Source organism: Notothenia coriiceps, unplaced genomic scaffold (assembly GCF_000735185.1).
Source record: "Notothenia coriiceps isolate Sejong01 unplaced genomic scaffold, NC01 NC01_scaffold00037244, whole genome shotgun sequence".
NCBI classification, from domain to species: Eukaryota; Metazoa; Chordata; class Actinopteri; order Perciformes; family Nototheniidae; genus Notothenia; species Notothenia coriiceps.
Genome location: NW_011369945.1, coordinates 7,991,518 through 8,011,474, shown reverse-complemented (window position 1 = coordinate 8,011,474; position 19,957 = coordinate 7,991,518). Strand labels below are relative to the sequence as shown.

At 43.1% G+C, this 19,957-nt stretch overlaps 1 protein-coding gene across 1 annotated transcript; it reads right to left on the bottom strand.

The window, feature by feature from the left end:
- Nucleotides 1-202: 202 nt before the first annotated feature.
- LOC104964593 (plakophilin-3-like) lies at nt 203-9,982 on the bottom strand. Its single transcript, XM_010793422.1, has 8 exons — nt 9,896-9,982; nt 6,643-7,274; nt 6,226-6,349; nt 5,816-6,020; nt 4,601-4,760; nt 3,837-3,945; nt 1,971-2,135; nt 203-445 (listed from the first exon to the last, which is right to left on the bottom strand). The coding sequence occupies exons 1-8, from the start codon at nt 9,923-9,925 to the stop codon at nt 218-220; spliced, it is 1,653 nt and encodes a 550-aa protein (XP_010791724.1). The 5' UTR covers nt 9,926-9,982; the 3' UTR covers nt 203-217.
- Between the last annotated feature and the right edge of the window lie 9,975 nt (nt 9,983-19,957).

Genomic DNA, 19,957 nt, shown 5'->3' with positions numbered 1-19,957 from the left:
TTTACAGATATATGTTATGTCCTAGAACAAAACATTAACATCCTTGAAGCCAAAACTAATTCAAAAAAACATTGACTTCAAGACGAGGCAACTAGAAACGCAAAAAAGCTAATTAATTTCCGTGTTTCAGGCCTCATTCCTGCACCACTCTGTTGTTTATTTCCTTGAGGAAGACTCAAGTGCCAAAGCAACTGCACAAGATAATGAGTCAGTCATTTCAGAATAAACATGCATATTGTATATTTGTATGACGTTGAGCTCGTACCCGGCCCTCTCCTGCAGTGATGTTCTGCAGGGCTCCTACGGCCGCCTCCCGGCTGGTGGAGCTGCAGTCGCTGTTCTGCAGAACAAGCTTGTACAACGCCACCATGTTAGGGTGCCAAAGCCACTCAGCGCCATTAGGTTGTCGGGACACTTCAGACAGTATGAACATATTCTGGTTACGCTGTGAAAGAGAGAAAGGATGTCCATTTATTGCACAGTAACATACAGAGCATTCTGTTGAAATGTTATGATATTTATCACTCTTATCCGTCTTTTGATAGAATGTTTTCTCTTGTGTTAGCTGGTATGTTAGTTAGCTAGCTAGCTATAAGTAGCCCTTGCCAGGGTTGGGCCCCAGCCTGTAGCTCTGCAGCAGCCAGCAGGAGGCTGTTGGGTTTCATCTTTCTGATAACTAAAGAACTAGCCAGATGAACAGACAGGGGGTGTTTCTCAATCTTGAGTAAAGCTGCTCCAGTGCCACTATTTCAAGCATACTACGTCATCGAGTGCCGCCGAAGGACTGTTCCAATGTCCAGCATACTTGGAATTCTAACGAGCCCGGCGTACTTCGTTTGGAGAAATTTCGAGACTGCACATGTATAGACTCCTGGGTCTTATAATCCCCCCAATGCTTTGCGCACGGACCAATTTCCCCAAATCTTTGGCGGAAAATGTAAGGCGGGGCCTCTCATATGACGCACACCTGCACACTTGCTAGCCTGTTCCACTCTTCGTTTTACGAATGCCAGGAAGTATTCTTGCCTCGCTTCTGAAGCAAGACGCTCGGAAGACATGTGCTACCGAGCAAGCATACTCAACATTGAGAAACACCCCGGGAGACAGGTCACTATCCTCAGGGACATATGAACAGGATATCAAACCTTCCTGTTTAGCCTCCATGAAACCGTTGCTAAGTAATGCTACATCACATGGAAAAGCAGGTCACATGGTTAAAGAGGTCCCTTTCTCCTTTCTCCTCTTCCATGAGAACATACATGTTGACTTTTCATTGGCCTCCACAGCCTGCTATTGAGAGGAGAAATGTGATCTGCTGGTGAAGTAAACCGATCCTCCCTGTGGACCCAGAGACACTTCTAGAGTTTCTGTGTTCCACAGACGTATTATATCTAACTATGACTGAGATACCTGCGAGAACAACGGCTTGAGCTTGATATTTTGCTACTTGATAATTGTAATATCTTTTAAAAAGTGTCATTTCTGATAATGATGGTGCATACAACAAACCACACTTGAGATGCATGTGCATGCATAGTGTGGCCCAACATTGGTTGGCTAAATATTTTATACAGCAGTGGTATATGACCTTGGCACATGCAACCTTTTTACAATACAGAGAGCTCCCCAGTGGAAGATAAACTGGTCCCATGACATGAACACAATGAGGATGATATTCATTTCATTCGATAATCCAGAACAGGAGAGGAAATGTTTGGATATTGTTGATGTTGTCTCTGAGATGGTAATAAAATCAGCTGAAAACAGTAAGGCAGTCATAATGGAAATGTGAAAATGGAATGGATTTTCCATTGATCAGTAAAATCACAGTGCTTGACAGAGTGTGGTGGCTTAAAAGGGGGGTATAATTATTGTGTGTTAATAAATTATAACAACTGTCCACATTTTTTCTCTTGTGATGATGATTCTGAAAATCCTAAAATGGGGGTTGTGTATCAGGGGATTTTTACCTCGTTGTTTTTTTTGTTATACATAGTGAAGCAGCCGATGGCCTCACTCTCCCTGGAGGCGGAGGCCCTGGACGGGCCCTCCAGACGCAGCCGGACGGACGGAGGCAGCTCCGTGTACAGCTGGTAGGACAGATTCCTCATCACACACAGTGAATTCTCCAAACCCTAAACAAACACAATGTGGTAAAAGCAATAATAAATCAAATAAAATAAATATCTAACCTGGTAGAATAAGCCCTCTGATGTCCTGTAATGTTTAACAGGTAACTGACGCATGGAAACATCGTCCTGCTACAACTGGTTTGTCTAACTAGAACCAATACAGCAGGGATACCCAACTGGTTTTGCCCGGGGGCCGGATGGAAATTCTGAGCGGATCCTCCCCTGGCACCTTTTTTGATAAACAAGCTCTTTTCTGCCACTTTGAATGTGAATGTGCATTTAGTTCACTTGTTATTTTCTCAATATTACAATACGTTTTTAGGGTGACTTTTCAACATCTGTCCAGGGACAAAGATTTAAGATCACCTTAATTTAACCCTGAGGGGAAATTCAGTTCTTCTCTCTGGTGTTATTTACAATCTCACACTAAATACAAGCATGCATGAACAGGACCTATAGACGTCCACTTTTCCATGTTTAGTGCAGTAGCTGAGAAGGAATTTAGTGTTTCAAACTATACCTTATCTATAAAACATCAGATTTAGGCAGAGATAAAGTAGCAGCCACCTTTTGTTTTGAGTTTTTCTAAACCATGACTTTCCCTCATTGTGTGTTAGTGCAATGAGCAATCAGATGCAGGCAGGGTTCATGGTGATGTCTAATTAAAGCCGTGTGTGTATCAATCATCTGCTGGTTGGTTCAAGGTTTATCCCATCTCTTGACAGTGCTCCTAACTTGGTGAAATGTGCCAAACCACAATGAGAGGCAGAGTGTGAGGAGAAGCGTCTGTAGCTCATGTGAGCCGCTGAAAGAATGAAGGACTGAGAGATAAAAGCCTGAACTGGTAACAGGCTAACATTCTTTATGTTTCACTTCAAGTAACATCACCAAATATGCTTCTAACTGCAGAGCGTTTTCTTACTTACAACATACCTTGTGAGAAGAGTCAAAGCAAAAATACGAGGATTCTTCCAAGTATTAGAAGAATGATATATCCTTAAGTTGACTATTCAAGTTCACTATTACAATATGAAATGAGTAACACTGTTTCACCTTTTCCTACTTTTCCACAATGCTGTCCAATTTGACTCAATCCTAAATGCAAGGTCCTGCTGCAACAAATACTTACCCAATGTTTGTTAAAAACACATAGTTCAGCTGTATTTGGGCATTTCTGAACCTTTTTAGAAGTTGGACAGTGGATCTTTCTGTGAGCTTTTTCAGATTCACATCTTTCGTCGGAAGTCCTGAACCAATTCTAAGGATTGGCATAGAGTGGATTGAAGCATATTTAAACGGATCAGTATCTGCCAAACTAAAGCAGATCAAATATCAACCCAGTCTTTACTGAACTCTGCTATTCTGTCCTCAGGAGTGAGGTCACAGTTACCTTGACCTTTAACTTTGAGCACCAAACCTAATCATCTCATCCTTGAATCATGGATGGTTGTGCCAAATCTTATGAATTTAAAGTACGGACAGTCATATGACATCCCAAAATCATAATCCCTTCGTTTAGTTTTTTATTTTGTGCAATCTCATCTTTTTGTTCTTTTTCTCTCCAGCTTTGTTTGCTTCTGCTCAGTAACTGAAGCTTTGAAGGGGCTGCCAGTGTTTTTCACTGACTGTGATGATCAGAGTGATTTTAGAATCACTTTTTACAGTGTAATCATGTCAAAGGCTTTAACAGCGCGCGTCCGTTACCTTGTCGTCTGCCCTGTCCTCCTGTTGAATGTAAGACACCAGAGAGTCCACCAGGCCTTGCATCTCTCTCATCTTCTGTCTCGTCCTCTCATTCACTGAGCTCAAGTTCCTACAAACACACACACAGACTCATCAAACCCAGGCTATCAGAACGTAATTGTGTGCTACTACAATTCATATTTGAGCAGCTTTAGCACAAAGCTTATGAATATCTCTTTAGACCCTTCAGAAGCAACTTCTCCACTATCAACCTTTTTATTTTACTTTTTGGAGCATGCTGCACTTACATGTAATGATATCTCCTGGAAGACATGCTGTATACATCTGGTTTAACTTCAATATTCAGCTCCATACGATGGAAATTAAGAATGAGGTCTATATGAACTTGACTTAATATGATTTGGCAATCTCATTGTCATGTCGTTTTGTAAAAAGAAGAAAACCCACATAGTTAATATTTGTGTTTTCAGACCCGAAACACAACCATTGCAAAGTGTCCGTAGAGCAGGAAGAGCAGAGTCACAGATGTCATGTAGATAGAGTGAACTGCAATTTGGTTCTTCTCTGAGTTCCCATGTAACATTTAGTTTTTCTTCCCTTAACTAAGAACAAATTACGGCAAAACATGACTTTCCCACCAGCCTTAGATATACTTTGTGTATAGTACTAACTTGCAAAAGGGACAAATTCAAACTTTTGGTATAATGACATTAAGTCTTTCCGTTAAAAAGAAAAGATGAGGAGCAGGCTGTGAGTGGACAGACCTGAGGCAGCCGCTGGTGTTGTAGAAGACGTCTCTCTCAGACGGGCTCAGAGGCAGTCTGCTGCACAGAGGGACCAGAACCTTCTCCGTCAGCTCTGATAACGCCTCTTTGGACAGCTTCTCCTTCAGGTTGTCTCTGGAGGACAGATTCCACAGGATGCCTGAGGACACAACAAACAACCTCTTCATTCTGCTTTCTGCGTTCAGACCTTAATCTCTCAAATAAAAGATGGGACACCCGGATGATGTGACAGTGGGCGGCAAGAAGCTAACGGCTAACTGTTGGGGAAAATACAAGTGACTTGGTATTCCTATGTTATCTAACAACCGTTGGTGCTGTGTATGACCTTGCAGCTGCCTCCTCTTTAGATAGAAGGAGCCAGGGCATCCTTCACTTTGTTTATCTACAGATGGGAAGACACCTACTCTTGTCTTCCTACCCTTTCAGGGGCAAAGAGCAGCATCATCGTAAATGGGAATACCTGCATGTACGGAGACCTGCCGACACCAAATCGATTTACGACTATGAGTTGGACTGTACTTAGACTATATACAGTAAGCTTGATGTGATTTCCTGTTCCTTTGAGCAGCCTACCTCATGTGTGTGAGTGGAACCACATTCCTGTGTGTGATTTGCTCCTTCTTGCAAGAATAAATTAGTACCTGATTATTGATTCTCAAACCGGTGTCGAGTGATATTTTTTCTAACACTAACCTTTAGGATTAGGATTGAGTTATCATGGTGAGTTCAAACTTTGTTCAGAAAAAATATTATATTATATTATAACGTTATTGTGATTAGTTCAAATGTAATCTTGAAAAAGGCAGTTTTTACACAAGGAATCAAATAAATGCACCTGGGAATCTTTTTACAGCAATATTACACAGCTATTAAAATGGGAATTCTAACAAATTATTAAAATATGGCAAAAAAAAAATCATATATGAATTTTTTATTTCCTAGTTATTTTAAATGTGTGTTTTTAAGCAAATAATCCCAATAGATGACCCTCACAAAGTAAAAGGAAGGCATTCAGAATGTTTGGATGGTCTCCATTGACACCTGGACAGTTTACAGTCGCCTTGGATCAGGGTCCAATTTGAGCAAAGCTTGTCTCTCTGTCCTTAATTCCTAAGAGCTGGCACATAGGAACCCAGAGAGAAGGTTCTACTTGACTCCTATGGACCCGGATAGTGGATCAGAACTCTTCAGTACCTGTGATGGTCTTCTGCAGCTCCTCGTCAGGTTTGCTCAGCATGTTGACCAGACTCAGAACTCCTCCAGCGTCTATCAGCGCCGCCTTGTTGTCCGCGTTCTCGTAGATCAGGTTCCTCACGGCGCCCGTGGCGTAACGCTGCACTTCCTGTTTGTCACTGCCGAACAGCTCCACCAGAGCCAGAACGCCATGCAGAGCACGGACCTGAGGGGGGGGGGGCGAGAGAGGAGAGGAACTACAGTTATAGTTAAATGCACTGTAATATTCATAATGCTTTACAGCAATATTCTAAACTAAATTAAAAGCCTTTTTTCTCTTTCAAGATCAAGCACCCTAATAATGACATCACTCACTGAGATTTGAATGCATTTCATGGTGCAGTATTATTTTGCAGGTGTAAGCGCTCTACCTGGTTTTTGGCATCGTTGCTATGGTAACACTGGTGTTGTATGTACGCGGCTCCCAGAACTTGCAGGCCAGCATCTGACTCCAACAAATATCGGACAGCTGTAGGCATGTCCATACCCCGCATACTACACACGCACACGCACACACACACACACACACACACACACACACACACACACACACACACACACACACACACACACACACACACACACACACACACACACAGGTTATAATAATAATTATCTTTACGGGCCTACACTTAGAGCAACATGTACAGCGGACCCAGAATGGGCCCAGAGGGTGTGTACTGTGAATAAAGAAGGTGTCTCACTCCTCCAAAGGGTGTGTACTGTGAATAAAGAAGGTGTCTCACTCCTCCAGAGGGTGTGTACTGTGAATAAAGAACATGTCTCACTCCTCCAGAGGGTCGTTGCTGTGTATGGACGCTCCATCCAGGATGTCCACTCCCCTCCCCACACTCCTCACGCTGTGGGTGGAGGCGGTCCGGCGGATGGGGGCCAGGTACAGCCCGTTCCCCGAGACATGGTTGGCCCTGGACACATGCTGCTGCCACTGCGTCCCCCAGCCATCCCCTGCCGTGGGGACCCCCCTGCCGGTCCCCCCCCAGCCCTCCTGTCCGAAAGCGGCGCTCTGCTGCTGGCTCTGCTGCTGGCGGTTGGTGATGCGGCTGATGGTGCGGTGGGAGGGGCCTTTATAGGTGTACTGAGAGGGTAGCTCCGCCTCCTGGTGAAAGAGGCCCCTGTCCTGGGCCAGGGTCCCGCTGAGGCTGCGCCTGAGGGTGCCGGGGAGGGGTATAGAGATGGAGTAGCAGGGGTTCTCTGGGGGAGCGGGCACAGAGAGGGGGAGGGTTTCCAGGTCTGCTTGGCACAGGGACTTGGAGCGAGTGTTCCTGCTGTGAGAGGACAGGAAGCTGCTCTGCATCACACTGCCCCCCCGGTGGCTCAGCGAGCCGCTCTCAACCGCCGAGCGGGCCGACACTGCCGAGCGGGCCGACACCCCCGAGGAGCGCAGGGGGGCGGTGGGCATCTGAGGAGAGAGGAGGGGTCAGAAGCAGCACTGCAGAAGGCGAAGATAAATATGAATTTGTTCTGAATTTCTGACATGAAAGGACACATTATGAATGTAACTGCACATCTAGACAGAAACGGTTGCCAGGTTGCTGTTGGCCACCATTAGAGAGAAATTATCAATTCTTGGCCTTTGGTTGCCATGACTGTACACCTTTTTAATATGTCAAAAATAAGTGACTGCAAACAACAACATTTTCTTCCCAGAATACAGAGATGTTTCATATGTGTGTGTATGCATGAGTGAAATATGAAGTATTGCTGTTACAGTCCAAACCAGATCCAGAATACGATGCGCGTGAAAGCAGAAAATCTGTTGATGTATACTAGCTGCCCTACGGGTAGTTAAATAAGAATGGAGGATGGGCACTTCAAAAACAGCATATTGTATTGGTATGCTTTTTGCTAACATAATAATATTATTACTTTAATCAGACTATATTTCTCATGTCTGTACCATGATACCGAGCTAGACCTCTTTTTCAAGTCAGTCCTGTAAAGATATTTAAGACCTAATATTCCCAATAACAATAATGGAAATTCACTACAGTTATAAGTTATCGTGAGTTTTTCTAATCGTGCTCTACGATAAAACCTTCTACTGTCCGATCACTAGAGGACACATTAACTGGTAACAATTAAAACTCAAACGCTTTTAATGTGACATTTTCATTATTAAGCCCACACAAACCTACATAGTACTTCAAATGTAAGGTAACTCAAATTGGCATCCAGCCTAAAAATCTCTTTTAAAAGCTCATTGAACTTCCTCAGTACTGCAAAAAGAGTTGTAGAGAAGTTATTAAAGTAGAGCCAAGGAGAGAAGAGTATTTCTAAAATCTTCTTTTCTCAGAAGTGTTATAAGGGGCGATGCTTGAGGCGACTAACACTGAAACTCAGAGGCTCCATTGGGCAGCTCTTCCTCTCTGCTTTATTAAAGCCTGCGCCTGTAAACTGCAGGAAGCTCACGGCTGCTGAGCATTGTTAGACCGACGGCTTTAAAGGAACACACACACTTCCGGTTTACATTTTCCTCCTGCCTTCACATTGTTCTGAATTTGGGCGGCGATGTTGGATAATTAGACCAGAGAGGAAACCTTTTTCATACTCAATATTGGCTCATTGCCATCCAGTGTGTGTGTGTGTGTGTGTGTGTGTGTGTGTGTGTGTGTGTGTGTGTGTGTGTGTGTGACATCTTAAAACCCACTGAATTATGTACAAGAAGTGGGGAATTTATATTAATTATTTATACATTCAAATCGCTTTATTTGGAGGGAAAACTGAGCACAATGCTGCCGATACCCCTTCAGGAAACCTGCTCCCAGCAGGGTCAGAGTTAAACCAGTCTGTGGAAGCTGTTGGATGTTGGTTACAACACGTGGTTTATCATTTTACAGTTTTTTGCAACTTCCACTCACAACTCATTGAACTCTCCTGTGGGTGTCATGTTCTGTCAGACTTAGCAATGTGGCGGCTAACATTTCTCAGCAGAGTTATCGCTAACACTGAGGTCCCCGAGGTCATGTGAGGGCAGCTACCTAACTCAACTAAACAGCGTTATTTTAGGGACCTCAGCAATATTGCCTAATGATACCTTACTTTTGGTGTTTGGCCCCTATTTCCAATTAACGAAAAACATAGAACTGCTGTGAGTGTTTAATGGAAAGAATCTTGCTAGGCGTTCAGACACCCAATGTTACAAACACAAAATAATGAATCTGGGGACACGGACTGGGAAATCCTGGCATCAGAAAAGATCTCAATTAGTGAGAACTCCCTAGAATCAGAGGGCCTTGCCTTGCCTTGCCTTGTGACCTGTATCTTTTGACTGCGAGAGTTTACACAAAAGTCAAAACACATTTTTGGATTGGAGACTACAGTAAAAAGAGTTACAAGGCTGATCCTGGACCCTATTTTCCCATGTGTTTGTGTCTAAGTGCGTAGTGGGGACAACCATTTTGATCCAATATTTAGGAATAGCACTGTAGCCACGAAAATGGCTGCTAAGATAATCACATTGGGAGATGCCAAATCATTAATGTATGTTCAATAAAATACATTAATTATGTCCGAAATTATTTAACGTAAAGACCAGAACAAATACAATGTTTTCTTTAACTTTTGCTTGTTCTGCACATTGGTTGTTGTCTTACAAAGTCTCACTGAATGAGAAGTGTTGATCTCATACCCATCCACATTATATTAATCAGCTCAATATTCACCAAGACAATTCAATATTTTAAATAACACAAAGCTGAGCTTGTTGTACTCCAAACCAACCAAATCTCACATCGAATTGTACGCTCTTACGCTCACGTTTCCATCCAAAATTTTGTGTAGCTATTAGTCACTTCGACACAAAAACAGAGGAAATAGATAAAGAGAAACACAGAAGAACAAAAAAAATGTATTGATTATATTTAAAGACAATACAATTGTAATGAAACAACAGTTGTTTGTGTTTCCTGTCTTTGACCTGAGCTACACTAAAAGTATCCCAAAGCTGCAGAGTTTCTCGCTCATGTGTGCCGGACAGCTCTTAAGATGTTTTCTCGCATGCATCATAGTGTTCATACTCACAGCCATGACGCGACTGGGTGTGTGTACCATGGATCTGGAACTGAAACCAAGGGTGTGTGAAAAGCTCTTGGCCTCAGGATGATAGTAGTCTAGGAAAATAGAAGAAAGAAAACAAATGTAAGTTTTTTTCATCATTATGCAACTGTGTCGAAAACAGATGTGATATTTATATTCAGAATAAGAGGGGATTATTCTTTTGACTTAAAACAGACAGAAGAAAGGCTGTGTGAGGAGAAAGGTATTTTGGTGTGTGTGTGTGTGTGTGTGTGTGTGTGTGTGTGTGTGTGTGTGTGTGTGTGTGTGTGTGTGTGTGTGTGTGTGTGTGTGTGTGTGTGTGTGTGTGTGTGTGTGTGTGTGTGTGTGGCGAATACACATGGGTCTGTAGAACAAATGCAAATGGGACATTTTAGTGAAGGTATTCCTCCAGACACAGCGTCTTCCCGTCCACGCCCTGCAGTTTATCTGTAAAGCAGCTGGAAGCACTTTGATCAGAACCTGTCTGTGAGCGGCCTGGAGAGAACAACACGACCATATGCTCTGAAACGTACCAACAGCACCTCTCCAACACATTACTGTACATATTCAATTTGTCTGGGTTAACCCTGTGAGCCCAATGCCTGAAAGAACTAACAAACTATTTATGTCGATTATTTACACCAGCAATCAACATGGACAAGGTCAAGGCCCCGGAGAGGCAGGAGGGAAGCTGAGGTCAGTTTATAAAATGCAAGTCTAACTCAAGAAATTTGGTTAGCATGCCAGGATTTCATAGTTTATTTTGTATTTTTTAAGATGTTTTCAGGCCATCAGTGCATTCATGAAAGAGACCGAGTTAAAAGGGGGAGACAGAAGGGGTGAAACCTGGCAAACGCATGCATGCCAAAGTGGAATCAGTTGTGCATTCACGATGATTGATCATTTTTATGTTATCGTACAATATATTAACATGACCTTAAAAAATGTTTACGTTACCAGCTCATCATACAATAAAGCCTATAAACATAACCACAATCATTGCAGTGTCTCATTAAACATTTTGGCTAAAGGAGCCGTATTTCATTCTCAGTTCATTTTCAGGTTCATCAGTATGTAGTGTCTCTCCTGTGACATGTCTCCATGCTTTAATGTTCAAAAAGCTCTTTATTTGTCTCATAATGCCTTGTGCAGCACCTCTTTTCACCCTCTGTCTGAAACCAGAGCCCAGTCTGCTCTGATTGGTTAGCTGGCCGGCTCTGTTGTGATTGGTCAACCACTTAGGCTGGAGCCACATGAGGACGATAACGCAAACGGACCGCAATTGTTATCAAAAAAGTCTTCCGCCGTCCACACGCAACAGGCCCCAGAAACGTGTCCGTTCACACGAGACCGCTCGAAAGCGCTGGAGACGCTGTGGTACATATGCCAGGCCTCTAAGTGGCGCTGTAGTCCTGCACAAAAGCAGCGAAGAAGACCTCCCGCGCATGGTTGCCATGGTTGCCCTTCTGTTTATTCTCCGCTGTGGACGCTCTGCCTCTTTTTCTCCCTCCCCGAGGCAAGCGTTTGCTCCTGCTGTAATTATCTCCGGTAGTCCACCAGCAGATGAAAAACACCCACCTCTTCGTCTCTTCCAAGGAACGAGGGGACCATGCGGCAGTTTCAGTTCGATTTTTTTTGCCGGTCAACATGTAAAGTTTAAATCTTCCGGACAAAATTAGACAAGTGCCGGTCAAAGGTCTTCTTTGTTATTTATTGAGCTTTAGAACAAATGAATAACGACTCTATATAATACATAGAAGGAATAAGAAACGGAGCCTCTCTTTCCTCCCCCTGCTCTGCAGGAACAGCTGATCTCTGAGCAGGAGATGGTGGAGGAGAGGCGGGGGCTATTGCTTCAACGTTATCAGGAAAATGATCGATAGGCCCCGTAAACACGGAGCCGTTTGCCCCCCCAGAGCGTTTCGTTTGCAGAAATCTACCCCCTTGGACCCGTTATCGTTGTCGTTTTCCGTGTTTCCCATGTCGGCCTTGTGTGGACGAAGCCGCTATCTGATAGTGAACTGGCAGCAGATACGCCGTACCGTCTGCGTGTGGCGGGCCTTAGAGATGTCCTGCCCTGAGCCATCACGACAATGTATAAGACATATCCGGAGGCGCAAGGTTGCATAATGATTCACGATGTTCATAAGTGAAACGAGAGGAGTCCTATGGAAGGTGTTTCAGGCATGCACAAAAATCCTAAATAGGACACACTAATGAGAGGGAAACGCCCAAAAGCATAATAGGGGAGGGCCTCTGTTAGGAATAAATTAAGAAGACGTAAGGACGCGGAGGAAGCAGGGCGGAGATTGCGGCAGGGTGCTGGCCCTACCATGCCTGAGCATATGCATCAGCGCAGGTCAGGTTAGGGGAGGTATGCATCACACTCGACGCACCGGGACCAACACACCACACAGCATATGTCATCTCTTATCACAGGAAAAAGGCAACGAAACACAGACAACGTAAAAATTAATAAAACCTCCCTCTTATCAAAGGTTACAATCCAGAGCTTCTTGTATAAAATTTGCCGTATTACATTACATTTAATGCAGCATTTCAAAGAATGGCGCACTGTTCCTCCTCCTTCATCAGGCGAGGTAATATTAATCAGGTTCAAAGTCCCTGCCGTCAGTAAAACACGGAAAGAAGAGCTCCAAAGAGTATCAACATATTGACATTTCTGTCCAACAGCAAAATTCCAGCAGCTCTCTCCAATGACAATCACTAGCGACAGGGACAACACAAAGGCCAAGAGGTCCCAGGAGGCCATGATGGTATCAAATGTCCGCAAAACATCCGAGCAGGAAGGAGGCTATGAGATGTGTGACGCAACTTTGCTCATGTATGAAGGGATTGAAGAAGAAGAATCGATACTTGANAGGAAAGACAGGGCCCCCAGGTAGAGGGCTCCGCCTGTGCTTATATGACTGAGGGTGGAGCCTGTGTGATATATAACGGGGGGTTACGTATTGTTACCCTAGTCATATAAGCACAGGCGGAGCCCTCTACCTGGGGGCCCTGTCTTTCCTATGCCGCTCGCTGAAGAGGGTGTAGGATGACAGTCGGGAAGCGTAGACACGTTATATACTGTGGGCCTGCGCAAGCATTCGGGTAGGCTCGCCCCTCTTGGCCGGCTACGTTTATGCAACTCAGTAGGTGAATGCACGCATAGCATGATAGAGAGTAGTACCCATAGAGTCCAGTAGAGGGCTCCGCCTGTGTTTATATAACTAGTTATAATGTAACCCCCGTTATGAGGAAGGAAGGTAGGAAAATGATATTGCTACAGTGTATGGAAGAAATGGCTGTGTGGTGTGATGTGTAAGCCTTTGCCTTGACATACATTACGTTTGCCTACTGTATTTTGTAACTTAAATGTGTTCTTTACGTAAATAGGTCTACCATAAATCATCGTAAGGGCTTACAATTTCCCTTTCTCCCCCCTTTCCCTTTTTAAAACGTACTGTCACTTAAAATACATTTTAACTGACATTTGTGTCAGTTCTAGAGTAAAGATGTAGTAACAGTATGAGTAGCCTTCATAGTCTTTCCAATGCTGTTGTTTCAGATTGAACATAAATGTCAGTTTTTGTATAGAGAATACATTTATTTTTGAACATTGATTGTGTAAAAGAAGCATTGACAGGAAAATACAAAAAGTGCTTTTACTGTATTGAAACATATTTGTTTTGTGCAACATCTGTGAGTAGAAGTCTATAAGCTCTCTTTAGCTTAACATCTTTGAACATGTCTAATTGTGTTGTTGATTTGAGTGATACTAGTTCAAGTATAGGCCTACAATTAAAGCGATGCGTTATGACACTAAACTAAAGAAGAACAAAGAAAACAGAGAGAGAGAGAGAGAGAGAGAGAGAGAGAACAGCTTGAATGCCTGCTAACCTTGAGAGATATCTCAACTCCCTTCAGGTCAAATTACCCAAGGTGCCTTGCTTTATAAAGCGTTCTCCGTGTACCTCGATTTGAAGTGTCAGTAATCTTTTTCTGCTCTGAGCGTTGTTCTACCTCACCTTCCACGCCACATTGCATTTAGGGGTCTCTTTATATAACCAACATGCCTGCGTGTGAGTCATGATACGAGAGGCTCAGATGGTAAAGGAGTCCCAACCGGTGCCCAAAAGACGTGTCACTAGTAATACCTCCCCCGCAGACCTGAGGTGTCTCCTTTCATTGTGCTGTGGGCCCCTGTGATCCGTGTGGAAAGGCAGAGCACCAGGGCCCAGGCATGCCGTTAGCATCTCACTAAAATAGCATTAGCTCCACGGTCATCTCAGTGGGCCTGCGCTGTCTCAACTGTTTCCTCACGCTCCGCTACACACACCTTCTGTGGCTCACACCGCTTGTTAGCTGCAGACCCCCTCTGTCATAAGACCAACTATCCCCTTCTCCCCTCCCCCTGACTGTGTCTCCTTCCAGGCCTTTATCCTCCCTCTTTTTCTCCCTCTTTCTCTGGAGGCCTCAACAGGAGCTCCTGTGAGGGCCACGCCACATACAAACACACTGAAACATCACAAGGTTGCAGCTCAGGGTCAAAGGCGTTTTGACTATCCTGCTAAGAAAAGGGAGATAAGGAGAAATTACACAGAGTGCCATCAGATCACTTTTCCTCTCCTTTGTCGGGTTGTGGGGTTGGCTGCGGGCGACCTGGAGGGGACTGTGATGCTTGTTAAGGAGACGTTCCTGGGAATGCAGCTTGAACGCCGTGCTGGAAGCAATAATCCACTCGCTAATCTGTCTGTTCCTCCGAGGGGTATGTCTTCCTAGCGACGACACACACACACACACACACACACACACACACACACACACTGAAACAGTAGTGGTACTCAGACAAGATGGTAATCCTCGTGTTTTTAATTTGTGATATGTTTTTTTGTGGAACAGGAAATGAATCCCCCCATGTAAACACAATCCTCTCTCAGTCCTGTAACTAGGTCTGTACTCTGATGCAACATTGGAAAGGACAAGTGGAATAATGCAATCTTTATGGATATCAATAGGGTATCACATTCATAATTTAGTTACTGATATTCTTGATAAGATCTGGGGCAGAAACTGTTCATATTTATTCTAATGGCCTGTCCCTGTACACATGAATTAATGATCAAAATTAGCAGGCATGTTGCTTGTTATGCTAATTCAAAGTGCTGCTCCTGCTAAATTATAGGTTGTTAAAAAATGTATTTCTAGTCAGACTGGAAATAAGAATCAAGGTCTTAAGAACGTTAAGTCCCCCCATAGCACTCATAGTTTCACATCTCCAAAGTAAGGTCTTCAACTCCACAAAGCTCAGCCGCACTTCAGTTTCTCTAAATGTCACATTCTCTGTGATAAACAACATTGTTCCCCTTTTTATGACATCACCGACTTGGCAATGTAGTCTCTCCCTTAAAAAAGCACTCCAGGTTTTAGAAGGTCAACGAGTCTGATAAAGTGCAGTTTGGGCTGGAAGGCAGCCATGTCTAAAAACTTCAGCTTTGCCTGCCATCAAGGCAGAGCCGGTCCTACTTTTCTTTTGGATTTCTTAATAATTCATTCTGTCAGCTTCAGGTCGTGACATATACCGAGTACATTTAGCAGCTATCGGGCAATAACATTGCACCTACCAAAAGCCAGTGGCGTGTCACCTGAGTCATCCAGGTGGGAGGATGTCAGAAGAAATTAAAGTAATCCTCTGTCCTCCAGAAGTGACCCAGCTGACTAATAACACCTCCACAATGTGATAGGTTGAAGATTTAGTTTAGCATGTTTCTCACGCACTATGCACTTGATTTCACACTTGTTGCGTGTGACATGACATCAGTGTTATGCGAGGTCAGCCAAGTGTCAGAGTTATGAGTCACTTCTGTTTCGGTCTCTGATATGTGGCTTGTTGCACGATGGTGGATGATAAAGGAGCAGATCGCAGTGACGCTGTCATGTTATATGGAGCCACAAGGTATCTTCCCTGTTTGATCTAAAGCACAGGGACAATCCTCAATGCTCCAACACCAGCAACCGTGTGCCGTGCTCCCGTTTGTTTATCTGCCCGTGTGACGCTTTGTATGCATGTGGTCAACCATGCAGCTTGGTAAAGATGTGTTCTTGCAGTATGCATGATTAACCAACACGGTGTAATCTACAGGCTTTAATCCAAAAGAACAGTTGTTCTACTTTGAGTTATGTTTGATCTATGGGGATCTCTTTCTATGTGGTTTAATAAAGTAGAAACAAAATAATTCAACAAAATATTAAAAGTGTTTTTATCCAGAAAAGACTTTGCAGATATACTAATCTTAACTGCTTTGTTTCCTACGTTCTAATGTCTTTCATTCAAACATTTTAAATATTTCAACCTCACATTTCAAGGAATGTTGGCTTTTCAAACATTTCTGATTATCTGGGAAACTCAAGGCTTTGCTGATAAACTGTTCGCTTAGTGTTGACCTTGAACATTAGCTACTTTAATGAGCTATAATGTGAGGTAATAATGCAACAATGCAAATGAAAAGCAACTGTTGAATAATTAAAAGACACATCAGCTTTAGTTTAACATCCTTGCCATTTAAAAACAAATACTTTTTGCAGTTTTCCATTAAAAAGTTAACAGGCACCAACAGCTGTATCGCTATGCATACATATGAGGACAATTAGCTTAGGTGTTGACCTTAATGACTTAACTCCGGCTAAAAGCTGCCTGCTGCTGCTCTACCTGTCAAACGTTGTCCTTTCACCGAAGCGTGTGATTTAAAAGAGCGTCTCCTCCTCTCAGAGCAGCCAGAGTTCAGCTATTCAGCACATCCTAAACCGCCGTAATGGGCTGGAGCTGTTGGAGTCAATGATTTAATGGTGTCAGATATTCTCCTTTTGAACCGCGTAAAGGGTGTGGGATAGTCTACTCCTGCCATCACTATTGTTCTGCGGTGTAGAAGAAACAAAGGCTGAGCCAGTGGTGATATAAGGTATTTTCATTGTTGACGTCTTCCAGACCTCTCACCTGTCTGCCTGCTTTTAAAATATCTCGTTGAAGTCTTTTTAACGGCTGATGGATGTGGGTCATGGCAGACGTTATATTCGCTGTTGTTGCTTTTGGCCGTCAGACGAAAGCCTAATAGATGGAAATGTGGCAGCATGTAGTATAAATGCTCTTGATGATGTTGACTGACCTGATGTTCAAACCCTCCAGGTTTTCACTTTGGCTAGGAAACCATATTTCATTTGAATATTTGAAAGGAAAACTGGGTTTTGGCTCTAGACCCACACAGACTCCTTTTTTCTTTTTGCTCAAACCTTTCATAACAGTATACATGATTAAGATCCTTGACAAATGTGTGCTTTTTGCTCACATATTTTCACACACTCGATATACGCTCTGGCATCGAGTACACTCTCTGACCCTGAAACCAAAGGCTTCATTTGGAGATTCCTTCAAGGGTCTGTTCCAGCTGCGTTGCATTCCAAGCTTGATATGTTCTGTTATTTCTCAGACTCCCACTTACTAACAGAGTGGGGATAATGAGTGATGTTGTGGCTGTATCCCCCCCGCTGTATTCAGTAGATATTCCACTTGCTTTTAACTGGAAAGCTAAAGAGTAGAAGTACATTTTTAGTGATAGCTGCAAGGCAGAATTAGCATTTTTTTTGTTATATACATTTTTGCTAAAGAGCACAAAATATAATAAAAGTTCAAAGATAGGGAAATCCTCAATTGTTATCCCTGCTCATGAAGACTACATCGCATGTAGAGTGTATAGCATAATGACAATATGGTTATTCACTCTTTTTGGTGAGAGAAGCTTTGCTAGCATACCCTGTGTTGGTTTGTAAACAAATGGTAGTATACTCCACGACTATTGCATATGAGCTGCAGTTAAAATTCTGCATATTCAACCACTTTTGTCACATTTTCACAGCAAACCTTTGATTTAATGCCTGGTTCTTGTGAGATGACAGTAGAAAAATGGTTAAAAGATGGCCAACATAGAGTGATAGCGAGGAATTGTAACTACAACTACTTCTTTACCATCTATGTGACTAAACGACCCACACGTTTTAGCCGGCACAGTCTTCAATACACCTTACTGATAGTTTAATTAATTAATTATCTGTTTGGATTGAATTAATCACAGCCTTGTATCTCTGTCCATGTTATCACAGCTGCACCTTGCTCTGCAGTACCCCATATTCAACTAGTGTGTTGTCTTTGAATTAAAAACGTTCTTCACATTGACTTCTCTATACAAAAGTTAGTGTAAGGTTATTGCTTGCTTCCAGCCCGGTGGCTAAAGCTGCTTTAGTAGATCGGAAATATCAGAGCAGCTAAAACATAATTAATTAATAGTTTTTTTGTTTAGGGAAGAATCAAATCATCCCCAAGAGAAACGGACTAATGGACTGGTAAGAGAATGGACATGCAGTCTGGCTATCCGGCTAATCACATTTCATATATGGTGCAAACTCAACTTGGCACTAAAACATGTGTCACAGTATGGTGGGTACAAAATATCAAATGAAGTCTTTTGTTCATAAGTCTGTGGATACTTGACCTCAGAAGTCCAAGAACAACACACAGACTTCTTCATGCACTACTTACTCCATGTGGCCTGATTTCCTACCATTTAATTATTGTCTTTGAAGGAACTTCGCTATAAATTCTTTAATCTTGCACACTGAATACTCTGGAGATTAATCTGTGCTCTCTTTATTACCATGAAATGTGAAAACCATCCCTGAATAAATTATTCTTTTTTTTTAGACATCTGCAAGCTTCATTCCTCAGTCTGAGAACTAACACAGCTTATAGCCTTAGGCTGGAATGAAAGATGGCCAATAAAGACCCAACAATATGTGGTTGGAGATCAAAATCACCGAATGACTCTGGTTTCAAATTCCATTATGGCCAACATGCCTCAAGGCTCAGTCCCACATTTCTGCATTTCTGGTGATTAAATCTGGGCGTGGATGGATATGGGGTTAAGAAAATAACTGTGACATACAAATACAAATCGGTCAACACTGTGAATAAAGCACATGTATTGTATCTTGCCCAGCATGTGTGCACCCCTGCAGACTTTTGCAACACTGTCATAATGTATCTGGAACAGGTGAAATGTATTGGGTGGCTGCTTATTCGGCAAAGATACTCTTACATGTATCTTTCTATGGTTTCTAGAATAAAAATGCACTAATTATAATCCCTCCAATATTGTGAATCAATTGCAATATCAATCAAAGTAATACAAGTCTGTTATTTTTCAAAAACATGCAGCCCTACTCAGTGTTTCTGCCAGACCAGGGCTGAGAGGGCGTCCACCCCGAGAGCGAAGGGGGGGGGTGGTGTGACGTCGTGTCACGTGACTTGAATTTTAAATTGAGCCGTCCATTATAGATACTATCTCTTTACGTATTAGTGATGGGAATTCCGGCCCTTTTTAGTCAGTAAGAAGAGCCGGCTCTTTCGGCTCCTAAACGGCTCTTCATTTTACCACAGAGCCTCAGTTTCGCCGCTGCGAAGCTCCGGCACTCGCAGTTCACGCGCGTGCTCTACTATCACCCCCCGCCAAGGCTTGCCGGCAGTATACTTTCCGTCACGGACACGCTTTGCTGGAAAATAATCCCACCAGACTCCTTTGCCCCTCCAACAGAGGGATGTCATGGTCCCTTTTCCTTTTCGTCATTTCAAGCGATAAAAATTCTCGATCTTCTCTCGAATTATTATTATTATTATTTTTTGGACGCCCTCGGCTCGAGTTCAGGGCGTTCCGAGCAAGACGCCCGCCTGGTGGAAACGCTTGCCCTAATCAATAGGCGTGTTCACACCAAGTACTTTTCCCACAAAGGTTCCTGAGAACTACGATTTAGTTGCGTTCACACAAAAAAGTCCCAGGAACTAAATTAGTTCTAGAGAAAGTCCCTGCTAGAGAGCAGGGACTTTCGTGGGAGAAAAAGGTTCCTGTGTCTGATTGGCTGGGCGGAATGCAAACCACGCCCCGTCAAACTCCCAAAAACGTTTGTGAAGCCGCCATTTTATTATCATTATTAGCATTA

What these genes read in the sequence shown, in the direction of transcription:
- LOC104964593 (XM_010793422.1), bottom strand. Translation starts at nt 9,925, where the DNA reads ATGGTACACACACCCAGTCGCGTCATGGCT. An exon ending in CACCCAGTCGCGTCATGGCT is followed by an intron (nt 7,275 to 9,895) that starts GTGAGTATGAAC and finishes CTCTCTCCTCAG; the next exon opens with ATGCCCACCGCCCCCCTGCG. An exon ending in GCTGCAGAAGACCATCACAG is followed by an intron (nt 4,761 to 5,815) that starts GTACTGAAGAGT and finishes TTGTGTCCTCAG; the next exon opens with GCATCCTGTGGAATCTGTCC.